The sequence below is a fragment of the Callorhinus ursinus genome, unplaced genomic scaffold (genome assembly GCF_003265705.2).
Source record: "Callorhinus ursinus isolate GAN/ISIS: 27379988/994484 unplaced genomic scaffold, GSC_fseal_2.0 scaffold24, whole genome shotgun sequence".
Classification (NCBI taxonomy): Eukaryota; Metazoa; Chordata; class Mammalia; order Carnivora; family Otariidae; genus Callorhinus; species Callorhinus ursinus.
Genome location: NW_027397086.1, coordinates 10,643,576 through 10,663,813, shown reverse-complemented (window position 1 = coordinate 10,663,813; position 20,238 = coordinate 10,643,576). Strand labels below are relative to the sequence as shown.

The 20,238-nt window shown below is 52.3% G+C and overlaps 1 protein-coding gene across 5 annotated transcripts in view; it reads right to left on the bottom strand.

Moving 5' to 3' along the window:
- Nucleotides 1-9,325: 9,325 nt before the first annotated feature.
- The window catches only part of CDK5RAP2 (CDK5 regulatory subunit associated protein 2), a 175,551-nt gene continuing 164,638 nt past the window's right edge, over nucleotides 9,326-20,238 (bottom strand). For all 5 annotated transcript variants that reach the window (XM_073905824.1, XM_073905826.1, XM_073905827.1 and 2 more), the window contains 3 exons: nucleotides 14,607-14,733; nucleotides 9,867-9,913; nucleotides 9,326-9,422 (listed from right to left, as the gene is read on the bottom strand). In XM_073905824.1, coding sequence (XP_073761925.1) covers nucleotides 9,366-9,422; nucleotides 9,867-9,913; nucleotides 14,607-14,733 — 231 coding nt within the window. In that variant the 3' untranslated portion in view covers nucleotides 9,326-9,365. The remainder of the gene's footprint in view (nucleotides 9,423-9,866; nucleotides 9,914-14,606; nucleotides 14,734-20,238) is intronic.

The following is a 20,238-nucleotide window of genomic DNA, read 5'->3' as shown; positions in this document are numbered from 1 at the left end:
TGCTAGAATCGAGGCCAGGGTCCAGGGATGCGTCTCCAGGGCCCAGAACAGTGCCCGCCACCTGGTGGGAGCCCTAAATATCCGTGCAAGGGTGACAGCAGCCCAGGTCGCCAGGCTTGGATCAGGACGGGCCAGCGAGGTCCAGGGAGGAAGCCCTTCTAACTCACTGGGCCACCCAGGGTCCCTGGGGCACCTGTTCAAACGAGGGACACCACAGAGCCACCACACTCACTCGAGGGCTAGGAACCCCCACTGGGCAATGGAAAAGCCTCCAGGACCCCCATGCAGCTAGGCTGGAGAGGGCTCTGAGTCCCAGCTCTGGCCCCAACTTGGGGTACGACCTTGGGCAAGCACTTTCCACCCGGATGAATAAAGCATCAGGCCACTGGTCTGCAAAGGGGGCCCCTCGGAGACCCAGTATTCTGTGGAGGGGCCTCAGAGAGGAGTTGGAGGTGTGGTGGGCTGGCTAGTGGTCAGGACCCCTTCTGGGTGCCTGGTCTACCGGGCTTCCACATGAGATTTTTCGTGACAATTGGCTAGATTGCAGCTCTCAGCGATGACTAAGACTTGGGGGACGCCAGCTAGCCAGTCCCAGGACTTGGGCTCCTGGCTTCACACTCCCCAGCTATCGGATGGGGGGGTGGACCAAGTGACCCCGAAGTGCCCTCCCAACTCAGAAGCTCAGGTGCTCAGGGTGCCCTGCAGCAGGAACGTCGTGAGGAAGCGTGGGAACTGGGTGAGGAGCGGGTGACGGCGTCTGCAGACGGACAGTTAGCATCACACAATATAACACTGTCATGGCAGACTCTTTTACATTAGAATAGACATTATGGAGCACGGTTCCATCAAATGAATCTAATAGACTTGTTTTATATTACAATGCACACTGTAATTACACATTTCAATAATTCCTTCAACGCATTACATAGAAGCATTCTGAAGTAATGGAGTCCTGTAACCATACATAATAACCCGCCTAAGGGGAGGACGCTGCGCATGGAGACGGGTGACATAGAGCCAGCAGAGAGAACCCTAATCTCCTCTCACCTGGGCCCACTTGGCTTCTGACTCTGATCTCTGGATGTTCTTCAGAGGGGGCACCTGCCTGCCCATCTAGACAGGAATCCCCTCCACATCTTCAACTGCACTCCTGCAAACATACCTCTGGGGGCGGGGAGCTCACTAACCCCAGACTACCTATCTGATGGGCCCTGTCATTAGGAATTTACTCTACGCTGCTATAGACACGTGGCTTCCGGTCTCTGGATTCATACAATCATGTTTATATCGACGATCTCAGGCATTATAATAGATTTCTATTGCAGCCATCACAAATCACCACACACTTGGGAGCTTCAAACAACACAAATTTATTCTGCAGTTCTTCTGCAGGTCAGAAGTCTGACACGGGCCTCGCAAAGCTAAAATCAGGGAGTTGGCAGGACTGTGTTCTTTTCTGGAGTTTCTAGGGAAGAATCTGTTTTCCTTGCCTTTTCCGGCTTCCCAGGCCATCCGCATCCTTGACTTGTGGCCCCTTCCTCTACCCTCAAAGCCTGACCGTTTTTCTGTTGTTACAGCCCTCTCGGACCACTGATGGGAGAGATTCTCCTCTTTTCAGGACTAGTGTAATTAGTGTCCCACCTGGATAATCCAGGATGATCTCCCCCTCTCAAGGTCTTTCACAGTAAGCACATCTGTAAATTTCCTTTTGCCACGCAATGTAAATATTCACAAGTTCCAGGGATCTGAGAATGGGCATCTCCGGGGGACAATGCTCTGTCTACTGCAGGCATTATTTTCTTACTACAGTACCAAACAGGCTGTGAGTTCCTCTTCACCTATATAAAGGACATGATGGTTTATAGGATCAAATGTGACGATGTGTTGTGTAGTGTTTGGCATATGCATGTTTGATGAATGAAAAACACATTCAGTGAGGCCGGGTGGAAGGTTCAGTGATGGAATCCCCCTTGTCAATATCCCTCCTAAAGCGAAGTACAGGAAACGATCACAAGGCTCACCACGCATTATGACAGGTCACAGACAGAACAAGGCTATTCACCTCTCTTGTCTGGACTCTCTCTCTACTCATGCAGCCAAAAGAACCTTAGCATTGGAGGCCCTTTCTTTGGACAGTCCGTTAACTTAGCTGCTCATAAGTCCGTTAAAACCCTAAGTCTGTCTCTAGTTACAAGGCGACAAATAAGATCATGCCCATTTTCTAGGGGGATAAACTGAGGCTTAAAGGTTGGGGGCTGATGCGTGGAGTCAGGCTGAGGGGGTGGGAGACCAGGAGACACTTCAGACCAGGAGACACACACAGAGCCTGGCACAGCAGGGGAACGGGTGCCTTGGGGGCCCTGGAGGGGTGTGGCGGGATGGGCCCCCCTGGGTGGGAGCAGAGTTCCCACCAGTGAGGAGCCCAGAGAGATGGGAGCTGAAGGCCGGGGTCAGACTGGGTAGGGCCTGCGTGCCACGGATGAACGGGCACTCGGTCTTGGGAGGTGTGCAACCTTCGGGCTCCTGGCTGATAAGCTCACCCTGCCTTGTCCGCAGAGACCGGACGGATGCAGGAGGCAGGGAGGCCCACAGGGAGGCTGCAGCCCTCACCCTGGCCCGTAAGGAGGAAGAGGAGGGATGGAGAGGAGAGGGCAGAGCAGAGAGGTTAAGGGGGAAGCAGGGCGGACTCGGCTGGGCTGCGAAGAGGCAGAGAGAGGTCAAGGACAGCCCTGCAGAGACTGGAAGCAGCAGGGGGTTGGGGGACAGGAAATTCCCGAGGGAGGAGGAGAAAGGATGGCTTATTACCCTCATCTCAGAGAGGAGAAACCGAGGCTGGGAGAGCTCAAGATCCCCGCCCCGAGGTCAGGCAGCCAGGGGGCCATGGAGCCAAAACAGGCTGTTTCTGCGAAGCTGCCTGGACACCATCCTGGTGGCCCACAGCCAGGGCACCAGGTCACTCCGGGGCGGGACCCAGAGTTGGCAGACCAAACAGGAGTCCCAGCAGGTCCCCAGGAGGCCACCTCAGGCCGCTGTCCCCCTTCTGCCCCAGCCACCAGCCTTCCTACAGCAGCAGCGAGAAGAGAGCAGGGTCGTGTGTCCGCAGGCCAGGCCCACCTGCCACGGAGCTGCTCCGGGTCCTCACCTCCAGCCTTTCTCTCCCCCCCTCCCCTCTTCTCCGGCTTTCTCCTTCAGGCGCCACTGGTTCCCAATGCCAAAACTGGGCCCTAATCCTGAGAACCCTGTATCCAACTTCACGCTTGGCACCCTGACTGCACTTCACCACCAGGGAACCCTGGTGGCCTCCGTGCCTTTGCACAGGCTGCTCCCCCGCCCCCGACCTGGAGTCTTTCCCCTCCCCCACCTGTAACACCCTGTCTTCTTTGCAGGACGAAGTCGGCATCAACACCCTTGGCTGTCCCTTCTCCATGAACGAGGCCGCACCACGGCCTCAGCAAGACCCGGCGGCCCTGACCCACCCGACCCTCACCCGCGTGTCCGCACACACAGCCCCACTCAGCCAACGCACCGGTCCCCGGGTCCCCCTAAGTGGCTCAAATCCACCCCACCTCCCCGTGCCCGGCCTTGCCCAAGTGAGCACACTCTGGCCTGGACGTGCTCCGCAGCCTGCCCCCCATCTGGCCCCCCGGCCCCCCGGCCGTCCCTCTCCATGGCTGGCTCCACCCTCCCCCAAATAGAGACCTCTCTGCGCCTCCTCAGTGCACGACACCCTCTCCCAAGGAAGCCTGCCCACCTCCAGCCTGTCCTCCCCGTCGCTGACTGGATCCCAAGCTCCGGCCAGGCCAGCAGACCACGCACACGCCTTTGCCAAGCTGTTTGCTCTGCCTAGGACCCCCCCTCCCCACCTGCCCACCTCACAAACCCCCAGCACCGCAGGGCCCCCTCCCGGCCCACCTCCGAGGCCTGTGGAGAGCCTCTTTCCCGGGCGCCCGTCCTCTTGTCACTTATCACTACCTCCCAGAGTTAATCGTGTGCTAGAAGGTGAGCGTCTCCCACCTCCCCGGGCGCTCAGGAGTCACACATATGTTGCGGGTGGGCCGGCGGCCAGCGGCTTCCATCACCACCGAGCCTTGTCAGCTGGTCTCCCCGCGTCCGAGACCCCGGAGCCCACGGTCACGTTGGAGAACCAGGGCAGGCTGCTCTCTGTCCCTCCCCCCCCCGCCCCCGCCATCTGCCATCAACGAGCCAGAGCCACACGTTGTTCTGTTTGGCAGAAGAAAGCGGCGTTAATAGAAATAGAGGGTCTTTCCAAGCCTGAAAACCTGTAATTAAGCCCTCCTGTGAACGCCTGTTAACAAGGACGTGATTATGGCGGGAGAGGCGAGTGTGGGAAGGTGCTCGGTTGCCACTGTGTATGTACTAAGGTTAAGGTGATGACCAGGTAGGAGAGGGGCCCACCTTGCCCAGTGCGGCCCTCTGGGCGGGGGCAGGGCAGCGGCCTCCCCAGGGTTGGGGTCAGACGGACAGAGCTGGAAGGGCAGGAGGACAGAAGTCCAAGAGGGGTGAGCGAGAGGCGGCTCCCAATCCCTGTCGCCTGCTAAGGATGGAGAGACGAAGACCAAGCCAGGAATAGAGCTGGACTTCGGATCTGGTGGCAGGAGCCTTCTGGACGCTGCCAGTGTGGATCACTCCGGGGCCACCCCGGGCCATCTTGGCACTTACCATGCTCAGCATGCTCACACGCAGCACGGTGGCTAAGGTGGCGGGGCGGGGGGGCGCTGAGCTCCCCGGCCTGCTGGCCTGCATTTGAATCCAGCTGCACGGACCCTGGGCCACGTGACCTCGCGCGGGCCGCTCTGTGACCCAGGTTCTCTTCTGGAAAAAGCAGCATCTCCCCCACAGGGCTGTCACATGATTGCATGTGATACTGTTATGAAGACTGCCCGGCCCACAGGCCCCCGTGAACAAGTCTTTCCTATTGGCATTCTTGTCTGTTCTCCCCTCCAGACTGGTTTCTTCCAAAAGGACACTGGAGAAGCCCTGGGAATGTTTGCTGAGTGAATATATCGGCTGCCCTGGGATTGACACTAGGGCCAGAGCGGGGAGCCAATCACGCCGGTCTGTGCCCTCACGGACCTTCTAGCTATCGACGGGGGGAGGCATAACCCAAAAAATGACACTCACACAATCCAGTCACAACAGTGGCCATGTGCCTGTGATGGGGAACCACGCTGACAGTGTCTAACAGTCTTCCTGGTGGGGAAGGATTCCCTGATGAGGCTCTGAGGCATGAGTAGGGGCCAACTGGCCAGAGAGACAAGAGAAGCCAGGGAAGCTGATGGAAGCGTGCTACGCAGGTGGGAACATGTGCAAAGGCCCTGTGGCTGGAGAGAGGGAAGCCCTATGAGGCTGCAGCATGGGGAGCTGAGAGGGTGAGCACATGGAGGGGAATGAGGACTGGACAGGACTCAGTCCACCAAGGGCCTACAGGTCATGCTAAGTGCAGTGGGAAGCATTCAACATTCTAAATGGAGATAATATGATCAGCTTTGCATTTTAAAGAATGCCTCTAGCTGGGATATGGGGACATTGGAGAGGGTAGGGCTGGATGTGGGGAGTCCAGCTGGGAAGCCAGCAAGTGATCCAGGTGAGAGATGATGGTCACCTGGACCAAGATGGTGATGAAGATAAATGGAGAGAAAGTAGACAGCGTGGTCATGACCGTGGAGGGAATGCGGAGGGTGAGGAAGGAGGAGGTGTCAAGGGTGACTCCAGCATGAATCTTCGCTGAGATAAAGAACAAGCAAACCCCAGGGATTTGGCCAATGTCTGGGACTTACGGTTAGCTATTATCTGTCTTTATCTTTCTGCATCATCATCTTGCAGATGAGGAAACGGAGGCCGAGTACTACGAGGAGCCCCTGAGGGCCAGGACGAGATCCTGGGTCTCTGGATCTGCCCATACCCCGCCCACCTGGCGCCAACAGAGTTGGGAAGGCTTCATCTGTGGCAAGAGGTACACACGTCTGGCCCCTAAGGCAGAGTCCTGGGCTTCTCAGAAGACGGGATGAGTAATTCTGATAATTGAATTTTTGAGTTAGACTTAAAATACGGCCAAGATTGAAGAGGCAATTTGGCAGGGTCAGCAGCCCCCAGGCAGGTCTGCCTCCGTAATGCTGAGAGCTTATTAACAAGATCATTCTTCCCTCCATGCCCAGCCCCTTTACAAGTGGTTCTCGGGGCTGCTGTGTCGAGGAATTCAATTGTGGGTCTCCGGGGCCAGTCCCCCAGAGACGTGTTATTGGAAAAGATAGTGAGAATACTTTGGTTTGTAAGGAAGGGCCGCAGTTTTTTGAATAGACAGCATTCTGGGGAGACAGGATAATCCAGAGGAGAGGACAGAGAACGGGTTTTGACAGACTCAGGCCCCAATCCTGGCTCCCGCTCTTACTAAAGGGGACTCTCCCCCCGTCTTCTCATTTGGGCAATGTGCAGGGTGGTTGCAGATTAACGAGACCCGGCAGGGCACAGCCACTGCTGTGAAGGCAGGCACCAGCCCGGGAGGGAGGTGGACAGGTGGGCCAGGGCGGGGCGCGCAGGAGACTCCCAGGTGAGCTGCAGACCCTGTGGCCCCCCTCCGGCTCCCTCTCTGTATATTTAGCCCTTGCAGCTACTGCTCTCAGGTGCAGCTCCTCAGCTCACGTGGTGATTAATTACACTGCTGGGGAAACTGACACATCCTCCTGAATTCAGCTGCTGGTAAAATTAACTCACCAGGGACAAGGGAGCTTTCTCCGAGGTCCAAATTGTCCTTATTCCAGTTTGTTCTTGGCCTGGATCCAGCCCAAACAAACCAGGCTACTCCTGTATCCCCCAGAGGAAGGAGGGCCTCCACTAGCCCAAGGTTGGGAACATTTTACGAGTCTAAATGGGGCAGCAAGAATCTACTTTGCTTTGGGTTACCGTGTTCGTGGACAGTTGTGGGTGACTAAGCGAATGGCCAGCCGGATTCCCAGAGCCCCCTCCTCTGTGGGCCCTGCTCTCAGGCATGCCTGGGCTTACCAACCAGATGGACCTGGGATGTAGCAGAATCCAAGGTGGATCACCTCCACCCTTCCAGCTCATGCCCTTGCCAATGACCAAGTTCAGCGCCCACAGGCTGGGCGGTAACCGTGTGCTGGACAATGTATGTACCACTTCCGCTGCCGTTTCAGCTGAACCCAGCTCCGACTTCCAAACCTAGCCTGGGCTCTAAGCACTCACTGTACAACTGACTCCATCACACACAAAGACATGGACACACACACACACACACACACACACACCCTACACGCTTGTGCGCATTTGTGCACATCAGCCACGTGAACGTAAAGCAGTGCTTCAAACATCTGCTTGAGGCCAGCCACCGAGAAACACTGAAGACTCATGGATTTTTGGAAAAGGTCCTATTCCGCGAGTTCCAAAGTTTGAGGCTCACGACTATAACTGGGACTGGGCGGGGTGGAGGGGACTGCCATTTCAGGGGCAGAGAGACTGGTAAGGGAAGCACGCCACCTGGGACGAGGCGCCAAGCCTCCTGCTGCCTCCGCGGGAGCACGCTGAGCCACCTCATGTGCAGATGGGAGCTTCCACGGAGGAATCCATTCGCACAACTTCTCGAAAAAGGGGCTGCCGCGTTATTTTATGCAGATACCAGAGTTTTCACACACTGGCATGTATTAAAATAAGGTACATCGGTGCAAATATTTCTCAGGAAGAAAGCTCAGATGACAGGAACCCAAGCAGAGCAAGTCCCCACTGAGCCCCTGCCCCAGCCCCGCACTTCCTGGGAAACCAAGGCCAAGGCCAAGAGGCAGAGAGCCCGGCAGGAGAGGCCTGCCCCCCACTCCCGGTGCCTCTGGCTCCCAGTCACCTCAAACCATCCTTGTGTCCGCGGAGCTGCGGGGCAGCAGCGAGAATACGGCGTGGAGTTTGGCAGGACAAGAGGGATCGGGGCCTTGGACAAGTCACACCGGCCAGAACAGGGCCCGGTACCCCTTGTTAGGGACTTGGGCTTGGAGCCGAGGGTCAAACTGTTTCAGGCGGGGCAGCACCCTGGGGCAGATGGTGCTCTCTCGACATACCTCGGCTGCTACAGGGCAGAAAAGGGATTCAGGTGTGGGAGGCAAGATTCGAGAAACCTGGCGGGAGAGGAACAAAAGACAAGAAGCCCAGGGGTAGGGAAAGAGGCAAAGGGACCAGAGACTAGGACCTCCAAGAGGTCAAAGCAGAGGAGGGGACAAGGAGCAAGCAAGCTGACGGAGAGGAGGCGATGGTTCAAGGGCAAAGTGTCAGAATGAGTGATTGCAGAGGAAGAGCAAACTGAAGTGTCCCCCACACAGACGCTGAAGTCCCCAGAATGATGGCTGGCATGGGCACAGAGGGAAGTGGAGTCAGGATTCGCTGTGCTCCCCGATGATGGGCTGCTCAGCGGACGCCTGCTCCCTGGCACTGAGGTGGGCGTGGGGCCATGAGGCAGAAGGAGCAGAGCTGAGCAGAGAGCATCCTGCCAGAGCAGGGCTGGAGGGGCCCGGTCTGCCAGTGCCTCTGTGGGGGTACTGTGGGCTTCTGCAAAGGGGGCTGAGCCCTACCCCGTTGACTTCTCAGCCATCAGGAAGCTCAGGACAAAGACAGAGGATGATTAAACACAAAAGTCAATGACAAGGGTGTAGCAACCCACCAGGCAGTGTTATGGGACAGTGGAATGGAAAGAGCACCATCATCTTGGGGACACTGCATGACAAGTCCCCGCTCTGGGCCTCACTCGGACCTCTCCTCCCTGGGAACGGCACCCCTCAGGGGATGGCTCCGGGATGTGACCACACATTGCCCAGCGCAGGCCAGATGCAGGCACCAGGGCCCGGCCACACCTCACGTTGTCATTCCTCTCTGGACAACCTGAGTGACCTTAGCAGAGACCTTGGGAGGTATCCGAGGGCCGTCCCACCCCCGAGACCCTGGCCTGTCCCGCTGTGGAGTTCAGGACCTGGGCTTCCAGGCTCCGCACGAAGTAACTGAATCACCAAGTTGACATGAATCGTTCAGTGAGGAGCCTCCCACCGCAGAGCTGGCTGAGCACGAAGCAAATCTAAGGTGGCCACGAAGGCCGCCGTGTGTTCAGCAATGACGCCACAGCGCCCGAGCGCCCGAGAGCTTGGGGCCTGTTAGAAGCCTCACTGCCGGGCACCCAAACGCTGTCTGACGACAACCCTTAAACCGACTTTAGGAGAGAAGACATAAAGGGGAAAGCAGATTTCTTTCAGCCAGACAGTCCTTTTCTTCCCTCAATAAATCAAAATCACACTTGTGACAAAGCCACAGCGGGAGCTCAGTGGGAACCACAAGCTTTATTGGCTGGAAGATTCTCCTCAGGAGCCTGGTCGGCTGGGACTGGATGTTCCTGGATGGGCACCCCCGGGCCTAAGCTAGGAAAAGGGAGGGAGAAAAGGAGAATTTTAGGTCCCATGGAGGGCTTCCGAAGTAGGCGAAATTGTTACGCTGAAACTACTTTCAGGCACACACTGTTTACTCAGTAAATATTTACAGAACCCAGTGAAGATGAGATCCTATTGTAGTCATTCATTCTAGAGATGTTTATCCAATGCCTACTATGCAACAGGCACTGTTTGCTGTATTTCTCACTCGGAAAAATAGCCAACAAGTGTAATAATTAGAACAAGCCCTGAAACCATGCCATAATAAAACGAAATTTTTTATGTGCTGTTGGTGGAAAAATGCAATTGTTTGTGGAAGACGTGCGTCTTGCTTTCACCTCCAGCTTCATTTTTCAAAAGAAGTCACTTCCTGCCCTGCGCCCATTCCCCATGCCCCAAATGGGCTTCCAATAACAGAACTCGAAGGGGCATTACCTCCAGGTTTCCTCTGGCCTTCCGAAGGATTTTGTGGGTTACGACCACTGAGAAGAAAGAAAGAATGGGATCGTTAGACACAGACACTGGGGGAGACAGTGTAAAAGCCGGCTGCCGGGAGGAAGCGCCCCCTGAAGCCCAAATGGGTCAGGCAGACATGTGGACAAGCCAGAAGCATCCAGACCCGAGAGAGGTGTGGAAGGCTCCAGCTGCCCATCACACACCCCAAGATCAAAGAATCCATGGTGGACCAGAGTCACCTCTTCGAGGTCATGCTAAGCCACAACCTCACAGCGATACCAGCCCATGTTTCAGGCTCAGCAAAGCCCGCGGATGCCCAGGCACCCCTAAGGCTCACCTCTATGGGTCCGAAGGGCAATGGTGCAGGGCAGGGGAGAGGCCTGTGCCTGACTAGCACCCACACACTTTGGTCTCCTAGGCCCTCCTGAGGCACAGCTCTGGGATGGGGGTGTGCCCAACCCCAAGCAAGCCCACGTGCCAAGGCCCAAGGCAAGGGTCACAGGCAGTTCTGCAAAGTCAATTTTTACCCTCAGAGCAGGCGTTCAAATCAATTGGGGCAAAGCATGAACTCTGGGCATTTTTTTCTCCTTAGATGTCCTTGGCTGGGAAGAGAACCCGACATGATTCCCTGGATGGGACGATTCCAGAGGCCCCACTGATCAGATGCTCTAAGCTGTGTGCAGGGCAGATGCTCAGTCAATCAGAAGCCCTGGGAGGAAGCAGGGTGCCGGCCTTTCAGGGCAGCAACTGTTGAGTGAGGCCGCTTCCTCCCTGAATCCTTTTCTTGTCCAACACAAACACCAGCAGCGGTGGGAATGCCACCACTGAAGAGATTTCTGGCCCGATCAGGGGTCCGTTCTAAACATGCCTCGGTGAGGATCATGAAATCCGCTTACTCCCTGGGGAAGACAGAGTCAAGGCTTCTGGAACTGGGCCTTTGGCCAATGGTGCCCAAGGATGAAACAGACTTCCTATCAATGCACACACGGCCCAACTCCCCAATGCCTCCTTCAGAAGAGGAGCCATGTGGTGGCCTTGGGAAAATATTTATTTCTTGCCTCACAAAATATTTCCATCGAAGTAACAAAGTCTGTTTGCAATCTGTGATACCCGGGGGGGTGGAGGGCGGGGAGACAGCCAGTGTGGGCTGTTTTTAACTGGCCAAACTCGATTTCAGAGGTGCCCACTGTCTCTCTGTGCCCTCCACCCCCATGCCACAGGGGCAGGAGCTCTGCACCTGGGTCCAGGGTTATGCTTTAGGAGGGGTCCTAAATCCCTGGAAACTATGTGCAAATCTTTGCGTGTATCTGGGTGGATGCGTTCTTCTGGAAAGAACTCCTACTCCTCCTGAGACTTGCCAAAGGGCCTGTGACCCAGAAAAGATTAGGTACCCCAGGTGTAGAGGTTTAAAATCATACTGAAAGGGCACCAGAAGTACCAAAAGCACAAGACTCCAATGAAGAACGAGGGCTCACCTGCCCCAAGTGTGAAAGGGCCTCACGTCTGGACAGTACTGCTCACCTCCCAGAGCCCGAAAATCCCTGCTGCCAGGAGAAGCCCGAGAGACACAGTAGTAACAAGCTCGTCCCAAATCCGGGCTTGCCCAGTGCTGAGGCATAACTTGAACCCAGGACTGTCCAACTTCACGCAGGGTTCTTCCCACCTCAGCAGAGGGCTGACAAGGAAGCCACCAGCTTCGGTGTCTAGCTCGTGACAGGCAGCTTGCCGATTGTGACCTTAGTGAATACCCCCAAGCCTGTCTGGGCGGCATCCCTAGGTCAGAGGCTGGAGGTGAGGCCGTGGTTCCAGGTCACGTGACAAGGAAATGGCAGGGGCCCTTGGGTCTCCCCCTGACAGCTTTCCCTCCTTTCCCCTGCAGACTCTGGGAGCAGACGAGGTATTCAGCTTAGTCAAGAACAGCCCGGGCCCTCGCTCTCCCTGGTCACCATGGGGGGCGGGGGGGGGCAGAGGAGGGGACACTACACCGACTTCTGCTTCGTCCTTCAGAGCCAGGAGCAGACGGAGGCTGGCAGGTTCGGGGACTCTCCAAGGACCTGACTCACTGGGAGGAGCTAGTTCCACAGCCTGGAACCGGAGGCACCACAGGCCAGGGTTGGCCACCAGCTGGGCCACCTTGGGAAACCCCTCACCCGGCTCTGAGCCGAGCCCTGCAGACATAGAGATCGGTGACACCGCTTCAGCGGGCGCAGTGGTATGAGACATCTGTGGTTTTCCTATTAATGGTCTGCCACCTGTACTCATAGAATCCAGTCTGAACTCATGGGAAAAAGGAGGCAGAGAACTAGCGTTTGTTGAGCATGTGCTCTGTTCCTGAAAAAAGTACAATAAAGTTGAGGTATCATCACCATCCCATTTTACAGATAAGAAAACAGAGACACTCCTTACTAAGTTGTGATTAGAGCCCAGGCCTGTCTGGCCAACCCGAGTCCTTTGGAATTACTGTCTCTGGTTAGAGATGAGGAATTAGAAGCTCAAGGAGTTAAAGTCATTTATTCCAGGTCACACAGGGGTGCGGAAATCGGAACCGTGCTCAGTAATGACTCCAGGATCACTGACGTGGGGCTCAGGGGCTGGATCGACCATAGTAACTTGCCCATCTGAACCTACTGCCCACTTCCAAAATCTCCTCACCAGCAAGTGGGGTGAATTTCATGAGCCCTGTGACTGTTCGGGACTGCCACGGAGAGATGCCACGGCAGAGTCCTACCGTCCCTGGACAGGGGGCTGCGCAAAATCGCCACCTCCCACCCCCTGCTGCCCCGGGGGTCTTACCCAAGTGCTCCACAGCTGCCTCACACATGACCACGACTGGCACTGTGCTTTTACTCTATGTGTGAGGGGAAGCCCAGGCCAGAACCCTGCGACAGCCACCACTCGGCCAGGGCTGCCTCCTGACAATCTGCCAAAACCATCCCCTCCCCTCCATGGCCCTGCCGCAGCCCTGCCAGGCCTCCCTGCTGTCATCAGGGGGACCGCCATAGCCCCCAAAGAGGTCTCTCTGCCTCCTGCCCACCGCCCCCCCGCCCACTGCTCAGCCACAAGGACCTTCTAAGACTCCATGGACCACATTGACTCCTGCCACTCATTCTTGAGTCCGTCCACAGGCCCCTTGGGACCCGGCCCCTACTCAGCTCTTTCGCTTTGTCCCTCAGAGCAAATCCCTTGGCATATCCTAAGTATGTTCCTGAATACTGAGTTCCCACCCTTGAGGCCACCTGCCATAATCCTGTCCCTACCCCTTCTCTAACTCCTACGCATCCCTCAAGACCCCATCAGTCCAGAGCCCTGAACCACCTGAGGCCGCTGGGGACACACTGCCCTGCAGCTAACTTTTGCTTCTGCCCCATTAAGCCAAAGCTCTCTGCTGGCAGGAACTGTCTCGTTCACCTGTGCCCAGAGCCTGGCACAAAGTTAGCACCTGCCCCACGACTGAGCATCTTTCTTCCGCACTTCCAACTCTGCCAGTCTCACGGAGTCTTGTTTCAGAAGGCTCCTTGGGGGGTAGCTAAGAACTCCTACCCGACAACAATCTATGTTCTGTGCTTCTCAGAAATGCCCCAGCGACGCTGGCCTTGGAGAAGAGTACGGCACGGAGCGGGTGGGTGGCTCCAGAGGAAAGCACCGGTCAGCAGCCCTCCCAGAACAGGGACAAGGACAGGCAGACAGCGAGGCTGGGCCAGGGCTGTGATGCCCACAGGCACCGGCAGAAACTCGGCGGTGCACCCGTGCTGTGGGGTTCTCCTGGGGACAGGGAGCTGTTCCCCACCATCTCCGAAGCTCCTGGATCAGGACAAGCAGTGACGTTACAAATGCTATTCAGCCTGAGTTTCTATATCTGCCCTGAGAAGTAGTTCTCAAAACCACCCCCTCCCCCTGGATCTTCATGGCCCGGTCGAGGCCCTCCTTCTGGCCTGCCTGGACCAGGGCAGCAGTCACCAGCAAGCCTTTCCCGCACACGCAGCAACGGGTCCACGCCCTGCCCTGCAGGAGACCTGCCCGGGGTCCGCGCCCTGCCCTGCAGGAGACCTGCCCGGAGTCCGCGCCCTGCCCTGCAGGAGACCTGCCCGGAGTCCGCGCCCTGCCCTGCAGGAGACCTGCCCGGAGTCCGCGCCCTGCCCTGCAGGAGACCTGCCCGGGGTCCGCGCCCTGAGGCCTCTCACGACGCAGTCCCAGTCCCAGAGACCCTTCCAGCCTCAACCGGCCACTTGCAGTCTTACTCCAGCCACGTGAACTGGCGCAGGCTTCGCACATCCAAAACCTTCTTTCTTACCACTCCGCCTTTGTCCACGCTGCCCCCTTTCCATCTGACCCACACCTGCTCCTTCCTGCAGACTCAGCTTAGCTGTCTGTGTGTCCAAGAAGCCGACGTTCCAGGACAGAATGACGCCCTCCCCACTCCCCTCTCGGTGCTGCCTAAGGCCCTACCCCACACACGTTCCTATCAAAGCACACACCATGCACCTGTCTCCTCAAAGAGATGACAGTCGCTGGCAGCACGTGGCCTCTCCACTGAGGTCTGTTAAGTGAATTTATTTGTCTGCGCAGGTCAGAAAGGACGAAGTATGAAAGGAAACCCATAAATAGGAGGCATGATGACAGGTGATCTGGAATCCCAAGTGGGTGTCCAGGATGGGGTTTTTAGTCCTCAGAGGCATGAAGTGGTCAGACACAGCGGCCCGCCCCCAACCGCTTACTTACACTGATCAAAGATGATTTTTTCCTGGTGCTTGCTCAGCTGCAAAAGCTTCACAGAGTTTTGCAACTTCTTTTCTTGTTCAAACAGCTTTTTGTGTAGTTTGGTGATCTCTGCCTTCATTTCTCCAGTCTCGAAAGAAAAGGAATTGGAAAAATGAACAAAGAATACAAAACATCCTAACACATAGGTAAGAATTAAAACACACACAAAAAGATGCTCAACCTTACTAACAGCAATATTTGAATGAAAACTAGAAGCCATTTTCTGCTGGTTGGATTGGCAAAACCAGGCAAAATCCAGTGGGGCCAGGGTGTGGGGCGAGCACTCTTGGGAGCACTAGTGGGACTGCAAGTTGGCACAGTCCGGGTGGAACGCCCTGGCAAGATTTACCAAACGTAAAATGCGCTTAACCCTTTGATCCAGCAAGTCTATACTTAGGCATGTACCCCCACCAAGAAGCACATAAGCACAAGAAGATACCTATGTTCCTGGATGTTCATCTCAGCATTGTTCATAGTAGGAGCCAATAAACAACCTGGTTTGTTTCAGCAGGAGTCTGCGTAAGTAAATCACGGTACTCATATACAATAGCATAATTTTGCAGCTATTAAAAATGATGTTGTAGGGGCGCCTGGGTGGCTCAGTCGGTTAAGAGGCTGTCTTCGGCTCAGGTCATGATCTTGGGGGTCCTGGGACCGAGGCCCGCATCGGGCTCCCTGCTCCGCGGGGCATCTGCTTGTCCTTCTCCCTCTGCCCCTCCCCCTGTTTGTGCTCTCTCCCTCCCCCTCTCTCTCTCTCAAAGAAATAAATAAAATCTTAAAAGAAAATCTTGTAGAACTCTATTTATTGATGTTGAAAGATCATAATTAGTGACAAAAAGAGCCCAGAACTGCTATTGTATACCAGGCATTCCTGTTTCATAAAATTGAATACATAGATTTATATCCATAGACGTGTATGTGATGTCTAAAAAATGTGATGAACAAAGAGACATCAAAATGTTCATAGTGATTTATCTCTGAGAGATGTGATTTGGAAGTTTTATTTTTCATTTTTAAAAATTTATCAGAATTGTTTGAGGTGTTTTTTTTCAATAAAAACTATAATGCTCATTAAAACAAAAAATTTTAATGATAAATTTTAAAAAGAGAATATAAAAGTATGATTAGGAGAGTATGATCCTCAGGAGAGCTTTCATCTTTGAGAGGTGTGGGGAACTCTGGCTTCCCACCCATTGGCAGCCAGAGTTCCCAGACCTCTAATGTGAAATGTGCATACCCTACAGGCTCTCTTAACCAGTCTCCGCTGAGCTGGTTCACAGAGTTAAGGACACTCCTTTCTCATCAACCTCCCCCCTCCAGCACCCCCTCTGCCCCCCCCGCCGCATAAGGCGTGCTGGCACAGGCCACCCTCTGTGACGGGGAAACACCTCTGCTCCCCAGAGGGGAGACATCGGGCTGCCAACTTACAAAGGACCCCACTTAACTTTGTTCCCAAACTTGTTTATGGCAGTTGTACTTGTAATCAGTTATGGGATTTAATTAAGTATTAAGTAAACCCATGAAATGTGTATATGAAAAGAGAGAATTGGTTGTGTGAAAACTAACATATGTCTCAGGAAAGACTTGATAAAGGCAAGTCACTAAAAACCACATTTCTGGCAAATTAGGTGTGGGTGAATCAACTATGAAAGATGTGGGAGGAACGTAGTCTAGAAGAATTCTACATTCAAGTTGCTTTACAAGTGTCTACATTTTTTCTTCATCTTAAAGATACAGAAATTGGAAGTGACAGACATACATTATGGATGTGGTTTACGAAAGAAAGGAGATGTGAAATCCTCATCAGCAGACCTACATTCAAAGAAAAGGTCCTGGCCCTACATCAAAAGAATGGCAAATGAATGTACATTTAACTGTTTTCAGTTAAACTACGATGTTTAAGGTATGTATCATCTCTTGATTCCCTGCTTTAACCTACTTTCAAGATTAACCAACTGTGTCAGCTACAAGGACGTCAACTGTTCTTCCAAAACAGATCCTAATTTAAACCCCAGGTTTTCTCTGATTCTCTTCCTCACGCTAAGAGCCCACAAAGATTTGTGTCAGGTCATGGCTTCCTAGACCACACATTCTGGGACAAAGTCATTCTCCACGGCTGTAGAACTGGGATAATCCCTGGCCCCATCCATCTAGAGTGAGACGCAAAGGGGATGATGCCTGAGGACGGACCATGGTTCCCTCATCCCTGCCTGGCTAACCTCTAGTCCTCTTTCAAAAGTTAGCTTGGGCAACACCTCCTCTAGGAAGCCTTCCTTGAGACTCCTCCCCAGCAGAAGTCTAGGTTGGTTACTGCTCCTTTGGATACTCACTACATCCAGGCCTTCCCTCGTCATTGCCCATTTCATGTTGAATTTAACTGATCATTTATTTGTTTGCTTCTTCTCCCAAGACTCAATTCTTCCTTCTGACCCCCAGCACCTGGCACAGAGTTGGTGCTGTGAGACCCTTTGCCAACTGGTAGGTTAAATTTTCACCTGCACTCCCAAAACATCCTGTCCATCTTCTATCCAGAACTTAAAACAAGGAATTTTAATTCTGCATGTCTGCTATTCCTCTGAACTAAAATCTTCATTTTTACAGGATGAATGCGCCATGGTAAAAACAACAGGGCTAGAAGACCCAGCTCAGTCCCTTCCAGCTGTGATGATGACAAAGCAAGGAATTTCAGTTCTCACGTCTGGAAAACGGTAACATAATACCGACCTCTCTGGAGGCTCCCATAAGGGATGAAAGGAGATGCTGCGTGTAGGGCAGAGTGCCTGCCCCCTAGGAGAGCTCAACATAGCAGCTCTTCCTTCAGGCCACAGAGCCCAGCTCAGAGTTGGGACCCATGCCCCTCCCAGGAGGCCACCCGCCGACTCACGAGTGTTGGGCCTGACTCCCGGAGCTGGCTTTTTTAATTGTTTTTTTCTTGTTTATAATGAAAAATCTCAAACCTTCACAAAAGCAGAAAGAATGGGATAATGAACTGCCAGCTTCAGCGATTATCAAATAATGGCCAAACCTGCTTCATCTACATCCCTACCCACCCACACACTAAAGTATTTTTAAACTCAACCTCAGAAGGCAATCATATTTCATGTCCATAAAATATTTCATATATGGTTCTAGAAAAAAGATTCTTTAGAAAGAAAAACAACATTGTCACCACACCTAGAACAACAACAATAAAAGAAGATGTGGTGTACATATACCATGGAATATTACACAGCCATCAAAAAAGGAAATCTTGCCATTTGCAATGATGTGGATGGAACTAGAGGGTATTATGCTAAGTGAAATAAGTCAATCAGTGAAAGACAATTATCATATGATCTCACTGATATGTGGAATTTAGGAAACAAGGCAGAAAATCATAGGGGAAGAGAGGGAAAAAATGAAACAAGACAAAACCAGGGAGGGAGACAAACCATAAGAGACTCTTAATCATAGGAAACAAACTGAGGGCTGCTGGAGGGGAGGGAGTGGGGGGGATGAGGTAACTGGGTGGTGGACACTGGGGAGGGCACGTGATGTAATGAGTCCTGGGTGTTATTTAAGACTGATGAATCACAGACCTGTACCCCAGAAACAAACAATACATTATATGTTAATTAATTGAATTTAAATAAAAAATTATTTAACAAATAATAATTGCTTAGTATCACCATGTACGTCAGGAGACACATTTCCCTGAGCCCATCATAATTTCATTTTTTGGAACAACTGGTCCAATTCATCGGCATCCAAATAAACTCCATGTTTTGCAGTTGATATGTCTCAAGTTTCTTTCAATCCAGTGGTTCTCAGGGCTACTAAGAAGACTTGTAAAAACAGACCACTGGGGCCCACTCCCAGACTTTCTGATTCAGTAGATCTGGGGTGAGGCCCCACAATTTGCCTTTCCAACAAGTTTCCAGATGACACTGATGTTGCTGGCCCAGGGACCATAATTTGAGAACAGCCGTAAATCTGTTTTACTCCCCCTTTCCCCTCTTTTCCCGTAGGATGAAAAGATGTTCTAAGCTCATATTGTACATTTCCTGCCCCAGACCTAGAATCAAACCATTTCTCCAAGGAGTCCTGGTTCCTGTTAGTGGGAAAAGGTATTTAGAAACCACAATTGGGCAGTAGAGGTGCTCACTGGTACTGGAGTGGACATTTTTAAGGCCTAAAAGTAAATGTTTTTAATAAGAAATATAACACAGTTCATACTGGCATTTTCAAATCAAGGGTGGCAGGATTTTTGCTTCTTTGTTTTTAAATTTATACTTCTTCTCTGGCAGTAAAAATCTTAACCTAATTAGCTATTTGTTTTATCCTACAATACAAATATAACAGTTTTTAAATATCAGTACCAATACTACTATTAACAGTATCATCACCGAAAACATTTTTTTTTTCAGTCCTTTTATGCCCTTACAGTATTTCTACTAGGGATACAGTCAAAATACTGTGTTTTAGTCTTGAAATGTTCCCTCTTTGTTGGGTATGCCTTCAATACTACATACTTACATATATAGTAAGGTTTGTTCATCTTACTATCAACTTTAAGAAATTGCTCTTTTTCCATTTTGATTTATTTTCAATTATTTAAAGCATTTATACAGTTTCAATGTCAAATTTACAAAACCAGATCTTTTCGGAGAAATCTACCTCTATTCCTGCCCTTTCCTCCTCTTCCTTCCCACCCCTACAAGTAGCCTGTTTCCTCGTTATTGTTTATACTTCCAGTTAAACAAAATTTTTATAAGCAAATATGTGTATATATTTATATCTCCCCCCACAACCTTCTTAGATAAACCGATGTATATGATACACACTTTCCAGAGTAGTCCTAGGGACTGCAGGGGATGGTATATTAAATGCAAAAGGCAAATTAATGACACTCAGAGAAAACCCTAGGTCGTAAAAAAAAAAAACAAAAAAAAAACCACTGGGGTTGCTGGCAAAAACTTGGAAATCTGCTTTACACACATTTCACACTAAGAAAAAGGCACTGTATGAAACAGAGGCAGGGACAGAAAAGTGGCTTGAATTTGCAACGACGTGGATGGAACTGGAGGGTGTTATGCTGAGTGAAATAAGTCAATCAGAGAAAGACATGTATCACATGACCTCACTGATATGAGGAATTCTTAATCTCAGGAAACAAACTGAGTGTTACTGGAGTGGTTGGGGGTGGGAGGGATGGGGTGGCTGGGTGATAGACATTGGGGAGGGTATGTGCTACGGTGAGCGCTGTGAATTGTGCAAGACTGTTGAATCACAGATCTGTACTTCTGAAACAAATAACGCAACATATTTTAAGAAAAAAGGAAAAGAAGAAGATAACAGGAGAGGAAGAAAAGGGGAGTATGTCAGAGGGGGAGACGAACCATGAGAGATGATGGACTCTGAAAAACTGAGGGTTCTAGAGGGTAGGGGGGTGGGGGGATGGGTTATCCTGGTGATAGGTATTGAGGAGGGCACGTTTTGCATGGTGCACTGGGTGTTATGAACAAACAATGAATCATGGAACACTGCATCAAAAACTAATGATGTAATATATGGTGATTAACATAACAATAAAAAAATTAAAAAAAAAAAAAAG